Source organism: Herpailurus yagouaroundi, unplaced genomic scaffold (assembly GCF_014898765.1).
Source record: "Herpailurus yagouaroundi ecotype Mexico unplaced genomic scaffold, PumYag 222, whole genome shotgun sequence".
NCBI lineage: Eukaryota > Metazoa > Chordata > Mammalia > Carnivora > Felidae > Herpailurus > Herpailurus yagouaroundi.
The window spans coordinates 19,319,550-19,334,378 of NW_024412453.1; the positions used below are offsets into that span (position 1 = coordinate 19,319,550).

General features: G+C 59.0%; 1 protein-coding gene across 5 annotated transcripts in view; it reads right to left on the reverse strand.

The window, feature by feature from the left end:
- Positions 1-57: 57 nt before the first annotated feature.
- RAB40C (RAB40C, member RAS oncogene family) overlaps positions 58-14,829 on the reverse strand; it is a 29,502-nt gene continuing 14,730 nt past the window's right edge. For 3 of the 5 annotated variants that reach the window (XM_040459553.1, XM_040459552.1, XM_040459556.1), the window contains exons 3-7: positions 9,371-9,431; positions 8,826-8,886; positions 2,997-3,074; positions 2,497-2,719; positions 58-1,952 (exon numbers count right to left, since the gene is read on the reverse strand). In XM_040459553.1, coding sequence (XP_040315487.1) covers positions 1,672-1,952; positions 2,497-2,719; positions 2,997-3,074; positions 8,826-8,886; positions 9,371-9,431 — 704 coding nt within the window. In that variant the 3' untranslated portion in view covers positions 58-1,671. Of the gene's footprint in view, positions 1,953-2,496; positions 2,720-2,996; positions 3,075-5,231; positions 7,221-8,825; positions 8,887-9,370; positions 9,432-9,621; positions 14,444-14,829 lie in introns of those variants that run through there. The other 2 variants (XM_040459551.1, XM_040459555.1) reach the window with 2 other exon arrangements.

Genomic DNA, 14,829 nt, shown 5'->3' on the forward strand with positions numbered 1-14,829 from the left:
GGGGGTGTCAACGAAGCGGCACCGGACCCACCCTGCCACGTCACACCCACCACTTGGCCAGTTAAAACCAGAGGCTTTAATTTCTATAAAACGCAGCCTGAAAATCAGAGCTGAATTAGGTTTACTGTACAAAGAAACAAAAACCGTCCAAAATGAGCACAGGAATGGTGTGTCAGCAGCGAAAAGTAGTGTTGATAAGGTGAACGTGGACTGTCCACGTCCTCAAAACACAGTCTGTGTGACGGGGTTCAAAGTCCGAAGAAAGGGGCCTGACAGGCAAGACAGGATGGGTGTGGCCTCCTCTGCCTGACCCTGCTGAGGCCAGGCCTCACACGGGGATCCTGGGTGCCCCTGCACACCCGGGCCACGGCCCCCACCCTGCCTCCCAGACACCCAGGACAGGAGAGTCCCAGAGCCCAGGATGGGGCCGTGAGTAGGAGGTAGAGCTGAGCACCAGTGTGACCCGGTGGCCGTGTCACCAACCAGGTGGCAGGAGGAGGCTGGCTGGCGGGTTCTCCAGGAGAGGCTCGGTGTCTCTGCTGCCCGCACCACTCCAGGCAGCATCACTAAGAAAATCTGGGTCAGAACGGTTCTGGTGACGTGTGACCCCGAGGGGTGACGCCAGGCCAGGAGCAGCTGTGGGGTCACACCCGAGGCCAGCAGACGGAAGGTGGCAAGACTGGAGGCCAGGTGCCCCAGGAGACAAACAGGCAGGTCTGTCCAGACCCGCAGAGCACCTGGCAGCCCCCCTGAGGATCTCGGCGTCTTCTCACGGGAGATGCTGAGCCGGTTTCATGGAGCAACAGACAGAGATATGACCGGAAGGGAAGGTGCAGAGTCAAGGGGGAGGCTGTTTGCCCCCACATGTGGAGGGACACGGGGGGAGTGCATCCCACTATCCCCTCTGAGAAGCCCCAACATTCCCCTGGGGAACCTAGGAAATTGCCCCCAGCTCTGAGCCCATCTGAGACGCGCAGGACGTCACCCGGGAAGGTGTGGCCGCACCATTCAGACCGCCGGAGCCATGCGGGCTGCCCAGCCCCTTGGGGGGGCACAAGGAGCCCCGTACTCAGGCTGGCGGAGGCAGCCACGGGCCCTAGAGCCCTGCCCAAAGCTCCCACCTGTCCCCTATGGTCTCTGCACAGCCCACACCCCACGTGAAGTGTCTGAACTCAAAGGGTGAAGTCTTGGGGGTTCCTCCTCGTCTTTGCCTCAAATCCCCTCCCTCTCCCAAGGTCCCGAAGCTTGACCCCACAGCTGACAGGGGCTCACGTGTGGCTGCACCAAAGGCCTCCCTGCCCGTCCTTTAAAAATGTACAGAAAGGTGAACATCTTCCACATAAATAAGAAAGGGAGCCAGGCCTCCTGGGTCCCCAAGGACCGCCCCCTTGAGGCCGGGCCGCGCAGAGCTGCCTCCCGGGCACTTCCCAGCCGCATGGCACTGCAGGGTCCCGGGCTTGTTCCGCCAAGATCCCCGCAGCTCTCTCCGGTCCCGCGGAGCTTCTCTGGCCCAGGCCACTGCCCGCGCAGTGAGCCCCCACACTTCCCAGGAGGCGGTGAGGTCAGAGCCTTCCCTGCACACAGCGCCAGGCCCAGCGCCCGGCCAGAGACGCTCCCCAAGCGTGAGCCCTCCCGGGGCGAGCTGGACGGGGTGGCACCCGGCCCGTCCTGCTAGGAGATCTTGCAGTTGCTCCTTGAGCAGTTCTGGGGCGGGCTCTGCGGGGGGCGGATGGACTTGGACCTCTTGAGACTGTTGCCCTTGCTGCTGCCCCCGCCTGCCCCACTGGCCAGCGAGTAGGAGCGCCCGTGCATCATGACGGCGTTCATGCCGTTGGCCATCGAGAAGGACTTGAGATGGCTCTTGATGGTGACCGGCAGCGGGAGCTTGTCGATGAGGTGCACCGGGGTGCAGGAGACGATGGCCCGGCAGCACAGGTCCTGCAGGCTGAACACTACGGATGGGGGCGGGGGAGGGAAAGGTCAGGCGGCGGGGTGCAGAGGTCCGCAAAGCTCAGGCTCGCCCTGCTCGGGACCCTGGATGCCCACCACTCCACAGCCCAGCTGCCGGTGTCCCGTTCCCGGCTTCTCCCTGAAGCCGCACGCAGAGAGGTGCCCTGGGAGACCCCGCTTCCAAGGGTCGCCTGCCCTGCCCTGGGGCCTAATGGCAGCTGGGGTGGGACGCGGCTGAGGGACGGGGGAGCACACAGCCAGGATCTTCGTGGGTCAGCTCCAGGAGGGGAGGCTTGGAGCCAGTCCCCTGTTTGCTCCAGGGCAGAGTCCACAGCACTCCCTCCCAGCACCGAGGCGCAGACCCCTGCACAGCGCCGGGACCCCACACAGGGCAGACACGGGGCGCAGGCTAACTTAGCTTCCAGGTGTCAGGGAAGCAGCGGGGACCTTGCTTCTCCTCCAACCCGGGGAGGCCGGCCCCCGAGTGGGCTGCCAGAGGCCCCCTCTGCCTCCGTTCTCCTGACCGCAGCTGCGACACCACCTCACCTCGGTTGGGCCTCCAGATCTTCTCCATGCCGTGCCTCATAAGCACGATGCGGGACAGCTCCGTGAAGGACTCAATGACATTGAAGTTGCACAGAGGGCTGACCTCGAAGAAAGTCATGCCATTCTTCTCTGCGTAGGCGCGCGCCTGCTCTGTTGGAACTTGCCGCTTGAAGGCCAGGTGTAGCCGGTTCCCAACCAGGATCCGGGGGACCCCGGGTGCATGCTTGTGGGGGGGGGGGTGCACAGTACTCAGCAGAGGCACGAGCACAGGACACCCCCATGTTGGCACCATCCCCCTGCCCCCAAAGCAGGCAGGGCCCTCACTGTCCATTCCGTGGCCACCGAGTATGTGGCAGTCAGTGTGCAAGACGACAGAGAGCCAGGGCAACGGGCAGAGGCGGGGGTAGGGACAGCCAACGGGGTCCGCTAGCTTCCTGCCGGGGATGGGAGTGCACCCTGGGAAGGGACCGTGCAAGGGCTATCTACGGATGCACACCTACCTCATCAATCTCCTTGATCCACCGGTCGATGCCGTCAAAGGACCAGCGGTTGGTGATGTCATACACCAGGAGGATCCCCTGCAAGGGAGACACGGGCGTCGAGAGGCCGGGGGCCGCCTGGATGGAAGGGGTCCTATTCCAGGCACAGTGCCCTATGTGGCCAAGCACCACTCCTTTCCAGCATAGGTGGGGCCAGGGGCACTCGGCTCCAGCCAGACAGCTTTTATTTATTTTATTATTATTTTTTAATGTTTATTTATTTTTGAGAGAGACAAGAGACAGAATGTGAGTGGGTTAGGAGCAGAGAGAGAGGGAGACACAGAATCCGAAGCAGGCTCCAGGCTCTGAGCTGTCAGCACAGAGCCTGACATTGGGCTCAAACTCACGTGCTGTGAGATCATGACCTGAGCCGAAGTTGGACGTCCAACTGACTGAGCCACCCAGGCGCCCCTTACGGGGACTGTGTGGGTCCCACGTTTTCCACGTGAAAAATGCCTGGCTTTGAGACTCTGTCACGCTTCAGAGGCATTGCTGGCATCAGCTCTGCACGCAGGCCTCAGCCAGCCCTGTCCCCATCTCCTCACCGAGGGCAGGCCCGTGTGGTCCTGGATACCCTCTGTGTGGGGTGATGGCAACGGGGGGATCTCGTGGGCTCGGTGCTGCCTCTTCCCTCCCTATCCTGAAGACTTGGCTGGAAAACTGGTATTTTTTCATTTCTTTCCTCCAAACACACTGTAAGCATTATCCTGTGATCATTTAAAAATGACTCAAGCCGAAGGGACACCTGGGTGGCTCGGTCGGTTAAGCATCCGACTCTTGATTTTGGCTCAGGTCACGATCCCAGGGTTGTGGGACTGAGCCCCGTGTCAGGCTCTGTGTTGACAGTGTGGAGCCTGCTTGGGATTCTCTTCCCATCCCCTCTCTGGCCCTCTCCTGCTCTCGAGTTCTCTCTCTCAAAATAAATAAATAAGCATTAAAAAAAAAAAAAAAATCACCCAAGCTAAGACAGTCTACAAAGGTCTACAGACAGTGTGGACGGGCCCTGCGGACAACCCTGGCAGGCAGACAGGGGTGATGTCCCTGACACCGTCCAACGGAGCTCTGCTCAGGGGACCCGGGGGCCGAGCGGACGGGTTCTTAGTTTTCCAACCCAAATCTGCAGGCAGGACGCCAGTCACTCTAGCAGCCCCCCGCCCCCCGAACTGGGCAGAGGATCTGCTGTGGGGATTTTGCCGCACGGCCCTTAGAGACCAAGCAGTCAGAGCTCAGCTCTGGGCTGTCTCCGCCTGCCTGGCCGGCCCATCGTCCCTGCCCGAGAGATCTCCATCACGAGCTGCAGAAAGGTGATTCCAGCAGAGAGTGTAGCTGCGGGCTCCCGCCTCTCTCTGCCCCTTCGGGCCACTCTGAAGCAGGCTCAGGAGCCGGAACCTCTCCGCAAACAGGATCCACCCCATCCTGCCCCATCAAGGCTCCATTCAGCCTGTGTCTCTGTCATACACGGGGACAATGCAGCTGAGATCAAAAGGACAGGGCACCCTCCACCTCCAAATGCGCCTTTCCCCTCAAAAAGTGTCCTGCAAATCCTGCAAGACAGAAGTGTAGCCCTCGATCTTGTCGACGTGGAGCTCAAAACCCCACTCTTGGGCCGGAAGGCCTCTGGCAGGGCAGAGCCACTTGCCGAGCCGGGAGGGACCCTGGCAGGGAAGGAAGAGCCAGGCCTGGAGCAACATTCTCTGGAGACAGATGTGCACAGACTCACTTGAAGTCAAGGGCGGAGACACCAGTCTGGCGGGGGCAGTGCCACGAGTGAGACTGAACAGGACCCGTGAGCAGCTGGGGTTAACCCTGTTGCCTGGGGCACAAGGAACAAAGCCTCTGTCTAGTGCTGCAGTGGGGGGCCCCTGACCCCCAACCCTGGAAACCCCCCTTCTTTGACATAACAGAGGGCGCATGTAGTGACCTCATCTCAACCCTGTTCATACAGCTAAACGTGCAGTCCCAGGACTGGAGTAAGTCAAGGTATGGACGTACCAAGTGGGTATAAACGTAAGACACGGAGGTGCACAGCAGACTGCGAGAAGTACACAGATGTGCAGACCTTTTAAGTTTTTTTTTTTTTGAGAGAATGAGCATAAGTGGGGGGTGGGGGAGAGGCAGAAAGAAAGGGAGACAGAATCCCAAGCAGACTCCACTATCAGCTCAGAGCCCGACGTGGGGCTCGATCCCACAAAACCGTAAGTGAGATCATGACCTGAGCCGAAGCAAGAGAGGGATGCTTAACCGACTGAGCCCCCCAGGCGCCCCATCCAGTTTTTAGAAACAGAAATACAAACACACCACAACCCACAGAGAACAGTTTCCACGCACAACCACGTGTTGGAGGCTCGACAGGGACTCACCTTCTTGCTCCTGCTCACCTGTGTGAGGCTGAAAAGCTCAAATAAGCAGGCAGAAGCTCATCTCTTGGGCTCAGGCTTCAGCCACGCCCCTAGGCGGTTGTGGAACCCCTGGCTGCCCTCCCAGCTGGCGCCAACCTGCACCCACAACCGTCTTTCTGGGGCTGCCCCAGTCGCGGTCCATCTCAAGGAGGAAGGACACAGAGCTGGTCACATCGCAGGCAGCAGGGACCAAAATGAGCGCGGGAAGGACAGGTGGGATCGAGCACACGTGGCACCGATGAGAAACCAAAGCGAGGCTGCTCGTTACCAGAAGACCCCAAGGGGTCCCAAGTCGGCCGTGCATTCCAAAGAGGCAGAAGGAGGAGCAAATAAATTCTCACTATACTGTTTTTTCAATTAATAAAAGTAACACACGCTCAGGGTTTTTAAATGAGCGGGTACTCCAGGGTACAAACAGAAGCTCTCCCCATCGCTCCAGGGATAACCACTTACTGTCTCATTCCTGACACAGACGGGGATGTGGTGCAAGCTGCCCAGCCCCCACCCGGGACCCCCTGCCCCACAGACGCCAGAGCCTCGTGCCAGGCTCAGCAGGTAGCGCGGCTGTTGGCGCTTAGGTGACTTCACCTGCTGTGTGATTACCAACACCCGAGATGAAGGCCTGAGCACGTACAACGTGACCCGGACCACAGGATTCCCAGAGGTGGGAGTGCGGGGCCCAGGTCCTCATTCTGTCCATTTCTGAGCTACCGCTTATCCCTCAGAAGATGCAGAGAGATTTTAAGGGTGAGCAGTTTGATGAGCTTGGACAAACGTACGTACCTGTGCCACCAGCACCCCAACCGAGGTGCAGAGGTGCACTTTTTATGAAGTCAGTTTTTGCAACGTGTGATACATGTTGTACGGTAAGGCTCCCAAGGAGCTCTGCCTACGCCCCCAACACGCGCCCAGGCTTCTGCCCAGGAGCAAGACAAGCACTGAAAATGGGGAGCAGGTGTCTGTCAAACGGTCTCTGGCCCAAATGCCCCCCAACCTGGGCGGTGACAGGTGGCATGCTGGTACCCTCACCAGCAATCGTGTAATGGCAAATGTGAGCCCGAGACCATTTTTCACAGGAAACCGCTTTTCGCGGGAATGAACTGAACCCTCTCTATCCAGACCAGGGCCTGGCCGTGCTCTCCCCAGTGCTAATCCAGGTGACCCCAAACCCTCAATTGAACAGAACGTTCCCTGCTCCTAGCCCCCAGTCCCCTCCCTGGGACTCCAGGGGACCCCAACGGGAGGCACCGGCCTCCCAGGGCTACCTCAGCACCCAGCAACAGCAAACACGGGCCACAGTCCAGTGGTCCAGGACAGAAAGGTACTCATGGCAAGAGCCACGAGACAGTACCGCTGTGGGGCAGGTGACAACACACAGGGGCTGGCCAGGGGCTTCTGTGTTCTGGACCTTACGGGACCCGCAAGGCCTCTCTGACCTTAACCGGGGGTAGGAGAGTGACAGGAGAGAGGAAACTCCACCAGCGGTATCATTGGCTGCAAAGTCAGGTAGTGCTGACCGTGCAGACCCCACGGTCCTCACTGCCACCACCAGACGGGACAGAAGCACGACAGGCAGAAGCACCCCAGACTCGGCGCCCGCTGCCGGCCACCCAGCCCCAAAACGACCAGCACCCCCAGAGCTAGCAAAGCAAAAGCAACAGCTGATACACAACTGACTGGGCTGGATGCTTTGGAGAGAACGTGGACGTGGTAACAGGATGTGCTTCCTCAGAACGTACAGTCTGGCGAACGTGCAGGCCTGGCTGCTGCTTTGGTCCTCAAGTGTCTACACAGAAGTGGGTGTCTGTGGTCTGTCCCACGTTCACACTCACAGCAGGCAGGGCAGCCGAGGCCTCTCGGGTCTTTTCTCAGCATCTCCCAGGGGGCCTTTATTAGCACACCCAACGTAACTCCTCCCATCTCTTCAATTTCCGTTTTATTACAAAAGTAGTATGCGTTTATTATAGCAAAGTTAGGAAATAGTAAAATGCAAAAGAAACACGTCGGAACTCACCAGTGACCCATGGTCCACTGACAATGAACACTAGCGGTCAGAAGACAACCTTCTCGTCTCCTATGTATAAAACCACACGTGCCGTCCCGCCTTGAAGCAAAAGCGGCCCGTGGACCACACGTGAGTGCCTGAACTCTCCCTGTGCTCACTCAAGCTGACAGGCCCCAAAGCTGGGACCCACACCCGGAGGTCCCTCTGTCTTTTCTTACTTAGGCTCAGTTTAGGACCTGCCGGGTGCACACCACCTCTGCAGGCCCCCCCCCCCCCCCCCCCCCAGGCATCGGGCACGCACTGGGGGTAGCCTGTGCACGGGTCACATCACCAAGCTGGCCGCTCCAGGGGCAGAGCTCCCAGGACAGGAGCTCCCAAGCCCAGCCTGGGGGTCCTCCACCCCAACCTCAGCAGAAAGCAGATGGGGGCCCCGTTTGGGGTCTTCCTCCCGATCACCATGCCGGAGAGGCTCCCACTCAGGAGGCCCTGGAGGAAAGGCTGGGGCTGGGTGTTCCTGTCGACATCTACTCAGACTCCATCCGACTCTGTCACAGAAGAAATCTCCCTCTGGTTTCCCAGGTCCCACGGACCAGAAAGAGTAGCATGGGAGTGGCTGGGCACTCATCCCTGCTCACGAAGCAAAACAAATGCCCAGGGGACTCCCCTCAAGCCCGAGCCAGAGTGGGGGGCTGGTGACAGGCAGCACCTGCTCCTGATGAGTGCAGACCCACCCGTGGCCCGTGCCCCACAGCCAGAGGCCCGGCCACGTGCCCAAGCGCCAGGTCCCAGCACGAGTGTGTGGTGCTCCCGACGGGGGACCCTGCCTGGGGTGCAGGGCAGCTCTGACTCCAGGGGTCTCCTCTGCAGGGGGGTCACGGCCTGCCCTGAATCAAAGCCGACAAAGCCGACCCGGCAGTGAGAGTCCACAGCTCTGTTGGTGTGGCTACTTTCCCTTCGCCTAGCCTTGAACCACACAGACCCAGTCAGCACGCAAGCACGCTGGGGGAACCTGGGGGCGCAGATAGAAACGGGCAGGCGCCCCTGCCTCTAAGGGCCTGCAGCAGCCCCCTCCGCGGCAGCTCCGATGCTGGGTCCCTGAAGTCCTCAGCAGTGATCCCGGCCAGCCCGCCCAGGCAGCCCCCTCTTCCCAGTGAACCGGTGACTGAGAGGCTCCCCAAGGCTCCCAGCACACTCCCGCAGAGCTCGGGACGCCGACTGGCGCCACGGAGCTCTGACGGCTAAAGCTGCGTCACTCAGAGGACATCCTCGTTTGGACTCCTAGTGGAAGCCGGGTGTTCAAACGCCAAGACTTGCTTAGAAACAGTGACACACAGCAGCCGGGGAGGTTGTCCTGGAGAATAGCACCCGCACTGATGCTGGGCTTACCTGTGCGCCCCTGGAGTAGGACCTGAAGATGGTGCAGAACCTGCCCTGGCCCGATGTGTCCCTGCAACACAGGGGACGGGGGACGCAGCATGCACAGCGTGAATCCGGGGAGGCGCGCACCCCCCGACCCCCCCCCCCCCCAGCGTGCCCTGGCTGACCCCCACGGGCCTATGTTCCCTGGAACCCTGCCCCGCCGGGCTGGAGAACCCCCCCCCGTGGGATTTTACACCTCCACACTGAGGTTCTGGAAAATGCTCCTTAATGTGTAGCCCAGTAAAGGGCAAGGGGAGAGGGACCATGGCCACTGTGGGAATGAGTCTCCACGGGAAAAGGGAGCTGGGCTCGGACTTTTGGGTTCTGCGCCACGGAGCAAAGTCCATTCCACGCCGACATAGGGTCTGTGCAAATGGCTATGCACGTGAATGTAAACCAGGACGCCCTCCTGTCTCTTTAAGGGTTCCTGACTCACTTCAGACACTGTGCAATGACACTGAGGTGCCACAGCCCCTGCCCCCAGGCACCTTGCCTGGCATGGCCTGACTCACCAGAGTTCCAGCTTGACCCGCCGTCCATCCAGCAGGATAGTGGTCGTCTTATAGTCGATGCCTGCAAGGAAGCAGAGGGCAGCTGTAGGCGACGCCTGGGAACGGGCCCGCCAGGGCCGAGAGGTGTGCCACCCCACCTGAGCCTTCCTGTGGCTCCAGCCCAGCAACTCGAGCTGGCCACCCCGTGTTGCCCCAAGAGCCCCGGCTGCAGGGAGGGAGGCTGCAGGAGGATGGCTCATCTCCATGCTGACCTACTTCCTGTAGGTCCTGTCGTCGACCTCCCGAAGGCTTGGGCTCACTACAGTCCCCAGGTACTGGCAACTGGAGCGTGCTGGGAGCATTATTAAGGGTAAAGTAATTCCTAAAATGCCATTTCCCTGGAGAGCCTTCTGAAAGACCTATGCTTGCCATATCTTTAGTTTTTATTTTTTCACGCTTTCATGTAAAGAGAAGTCGGCAGGAGCAGGGACACTTAGCTTACATGTAACATCTTCTAGTGCTTTGTGGGCCATCTGGAAACTTTGCACAAGCTCTGTCTTCCCTCCGCCTCTTTAACCCTTAAATATCTCACAGGTTTCTTGTCTTTTCCTAACACTTCCTCCAAGAGGGCTTGAAAATGGGCATTTTTAATGCAGGTGCTGTCCTCACACTGTGCATATGGCACACCCACTCCGGCACCGGTGCCTCTACCCTCGCTGTGCCTCTGCCTGGAGAACTCCCAAGTGTGCCCCTAAACCTGGCTCCCATGCGTCAAAAGACATTTGACAGAATGAAGATGGAATCCGCAAAATGGGAGAAAATATTTGCACGTCACGTATCTGATGAGGGGCTGATATCCAGAATAGAGAAGGAAACACGACAACGAAAAAAACAACAAAAAATCCAATTAAGAAATGGTCCCAAGACTTGGGTAGACATTTCTCCAAAGAAGATACAGAAATGACCAATAAGCACACGAAAACAGCACCCATCATCAGGAAAAATGCAAATGAAACCACAACGAGATGTCACTGCGCACCAGACAGTTATAGAAAAACAAACGAACAAACAAAAAATAACAGGCACTGGTAAGGATGTGGAGAAACTGTACCGTCGTGCAAGGCCAGGAGGAACAGAAAAGGGCGCAGACACACGGAAAACACTCAGGTGATGCCTCAAAAAATCAAACACAATTACTTTATGATGCAGAAATTCCACTTCTGGGTGCATAACCAAAAACAAAAGCAGGGAATCAAACACGGATGTATTTCCACACCCACGCTCACTGCAGCACTATTCACAGCAGCCAAAAGGCGGGAGGAGCTCACGGGCCCATCGGCGGATGGGTAGAACGTGGTCTGTCCACGTAGCAGACTAGTCCTGTACCTTAAAGGGGAGGAGATTCCGACACATGCTCGGACGCGGATGGACCTCGAGGATGCTGTGGTCAGTGACATAACGCCTGTCACGGGAAGACAGTGCGGGTGCCCCTGGGGACAGAAGGAGACAGTGGTCTCCAGGGGCAGGGGAGGGGTGGGCACAGAGCTTCCGTTTGGGTCCGTGGGAGAGCTGTGCGGATGGGCGGCGGTCGTGGTCCCAAACAGCGGGGATGTGCCTCCTGCCACTGAACTGTGCTTCTAGAAACTTCGAAGCTTCTAGAAAACGTACGCTTTACCACAACACACAGAAAAGGGAGAAGACTGTCTTGTACACATTCTCAAGTGACAGAAACACTTCTCGGAAGAAGCAAACTCAGGCCTGTCCCACCGTCTTTCCTCGACACCTGCCCTTCCCCTGACCTTCAGAGGAAGCTCCTGTAATTCAGTCAAAAAAGCAGCACAGATTTGACCCGAAACTCGCCTCCTTTTGGTTCTGGCTCTACAGCTGCTGTGAGATGGACCACAGGAGGATAATGTGGGAAACAGAGATGACCAGAAAGGTTGTTGGTGTGGACGCCCATCCTCTGGGCAACATCTCCTCCGGGTGGAGATCAGCCCGGCAGGCTTGGGCCTCGGGGACTGGACACCGCCCAGGACGTCTCTGAGTGAGGCTCCCAGGAAAGGGGCCGCCCTGATGCCAAGTCCCCCCGAGGCAACTCCCGGAAGCCCAGCTGGGAGCTGCAGGGAGGAGGGCGCGCCCAGGAAAGGCCCCGGAGACGACATCAACGCGGACCGGCACCACGCCGACCTGTCCGCCTGCGCTCCACCCGACCCACTGCGGCAGCGCATCCACGGCGGTCTCCAGTCTCTGCTCACCGGCAGCTCCACTGAAGGCCCGGCCGTGTGCACAGCGGGACCCGCGCAGATGGGCACTCGGAGCTGGGAGCCAGACCGAGGGAGGGTCCGCTCTGCTCCCGGCCCCTCCTGCTGCACAGCCCACCCAGCTTAGGTCAGAGGGCTCCCAGAGCACAGGGTTCTCGGGGAAGGTCACACAGGAGAGCCCGGGGACGGCTCGGAGCCATGCCCTCCCATCCCCGAGGAAGACCGGGCAGCCCGTGCGAGGGGCCTGCGGAAAGCAGACAGCTTCGTGACTGCCCTGCCCCACATCCCCACCTCCCAAATCCGGACAGAAACTTACAGTGTACTTTTTAGAGTCTTAGAAAACACAGACGAGAGTACAAAGAGAAAGGCAGGATCTCCCTGCCGTAAACCTGTGCCGGAACCAACTTCAGTGCTGAGTCGGCTCGGACATGTCTCAGGTCTCCAGATCTGTTGCTGGAGAATTTCAATCCTCCTCCCCCTACTTCAGCCCCTCAGTCCATAAATACCGAGCGTCTCTTGGAAAACATGATAACCAGAGGCTTCATTCAAAATGCTGAGTGGCTTGTACGGCACAGGCACAACCACTGAGAACAGAATCAGCTAGCGGGGGCAGGAACAGCTGCCCGAGGGCACCGGGGGCGACCGGGCCTCTCACGGGCTGGGTCCCAGCCACCCCAGTGCATGCGCTCAACGCATGAAGCTCAAACACAAGGAGGAGTCATCCTGGGCAGGTCTCAGGCCCAAGGACTTACGAACACTCTCTGGATGGACAACAGGGCACTGGGAGGCCAGGAGGGGCCAGGGGCAGGTGGCCAGAGGCACCCAGGGGAGACAGGTGCTGTTCTGATTCACGATCCTTCTTATTTATTTAGTTTATTTGAGAGAGACACAGACGATGCAAGTGGGGAAGGGGCAGAGACAGAGAAAGAGAATGAATCCCAAGCAGGCTCCGCAGTGTCAGCACAGAGCCCCATGCAGGGTTCAAACTCATCAAGAGCGAGATCATGACTCATTTACCCCTTGGATAAACACCTAGTAGTGCAATTGCTGGGTCGTACGGCAGTTCTGTTTTTAATTTTTTGAGGAACCTCCACACTGTTTTCCAGAGTGGCTGCACCCGTTTGCTTTTCCAGCTGCTACTCTCTCTAGTTTAACTTCTAAACGCTCTTTCTGGCCCTCTGAACGCTCCTTTCGAATAACGCCGTGTTCCTAGTTCTTGGAGCCAGTATCTCTGTACCTCAGGTAACACTGCTACTTAGTAGACTGTCTTTCCTCACAGTGGGGCAGCGCCTGGATGTCCACCCAAGAGACCCTAAGAAGCTGCAGGATGCTTGGTGACTCTACTGAACCGGGGCTCCCGGCAGAGCTGCCTGGAGCCTCGGGGGGCGTGCAGGTCCTTCCTCCTGGACTTGGGACTGTCCCAGCAGAGAACTGGCTGCCGCCTCGGGGCAGCACGGGAACACCGCCTGAGCACCAGAGGCAGGGCTGGCCGGCCCTCCACCACGCCTGAGCCTCGCTGGGAGCAGACCTCCGGTGCCCCTGCCCAGCCGCCCCCCATTTTTAGCCCTGCCTTCCGGCGCTGAGCTCAGAGGGGCCCGGGGGCCCTGCCGGTGCCTCGCAGCCTCTTTCGGGCTTCTGCACTTCATCCTGGAAGTGGTACCTGCTTCCCAACCTGCCAGCCTCTCTCACCTGACGGAGTCACAGGTTTTTAAGACTGTCTTTTCTATTGTTTTACTGGGGTCTCTGAGCGGAGTGGCAGTTCACCTGACACAAATTACCGTTTACATTCCTACTCTACACCAGACATCGTTCCAGGAAGTAAAGGGGCTCACATCGCTGCCAGAGGTACCACAGCTGCACCGGGAGCAAGAGCGACCGAGGGTCCCTCCAGGGAGACGTTTAGAGACCGTGGGGACATGTCTTGCTGTCACAAGCTCAGGAGGCAGAGGCCAGGGACTCCGGCTGAACTGCCATGCACGTGATCAGTGTGCAGCACAGGGAATCATCCCGAGTCCTGAAAACAGCTCCAACACTTGGCCAGGTGTTTGCACAGGTGAAGTTCCCGTGGCCCTCACTCTGAGCGGAGATCCTGACCTGTCCTGCGCAGCGTGTGTGTCCCACGTGCACACCACACTTGGCAGGGACGCCACCACCTTGTGAACCACGGGTGTCTCGCTTGTGCAGAATTTTACCGAAAGTTCTTTACCATTTTGGGGGAAAAAATCACATCACCCGTCGTAACACGGGCGTTACGTGCACCAGGTACGTTTTCACCGCCCCCGCCTCGGCATCTAGTACGACGTCGCACGAGCACAGATGGTGTAGGGGGCGAGCACTTCTCCACTTCACCTTGCAGCGCGCCTGCGCGTGCGGGATCTGGCTCTGCGTGCAGGCAGAGCGCGTGACCCGGAACCAGCCTCACTACGCTCCGTTTCGGGGCGGTGGGGGCGTGTGCAAAGCCCTGGTCCAGCGAGGCCTGCCAGGGCCGAGGATGGCGCCAGCCACCGCCCCCTGACACCATGTCCCTGCGTCACTGGCCTCGAGTCCCTGCCCTTGACAACAGCCCGGACAGTGCGAGGTGAGCAGCTCCCGGCCCCAGGAAAACACCAACAAAGGCTGGAGGGGGAGGAACATCATAATCGCGGGCTGAGGACTGCGGCGTTCTTCGAAGAGACGGGTCGGAGAGGGGAGGTGGAAGGGGGAAGCAATGGTGCAGAAAAGGTCATGAGGTTTCAACTTTCGGGAACGCCAGGTTTTTTGTTTTTTTTAACGTTTTATTTATTTTTTTTGAGACAGGGAGAGACAGATCATGAACAGCGGAGGGTCAGAGAGAGGGAGACACAGAATCTGAAGCAGGCTCCAGGCTCTGAGCTGTCAGCACAGAGCCCGATGCGGGGCTAGAACTCACAGACTGTGAGATCACGACCTGAGCCGAAGTCGGCCGCTTAACCGACTGAGCCACCCAGGCACCCCAGGAACGCCAGGTTTTGACAGTGTCCCTCTCCCGGGTGGTTTGGGGGACTCACCAAGGTACACCCCCTCCCGCCGAGACCACCTCACCAGGTGCTGTGACCAGAGCTGCGGGCGTGCGCAGGATGAAGGCTGGCCACGGGCGGCACCGACCAGCAGGACATGACCCTCTGTCGCCCCTGGCCTCTCACGCTTGGGGGTGGGACGCCTGCCACCAGGTGGGGTGTCGGTGGCCACGTGGCCAGCCTG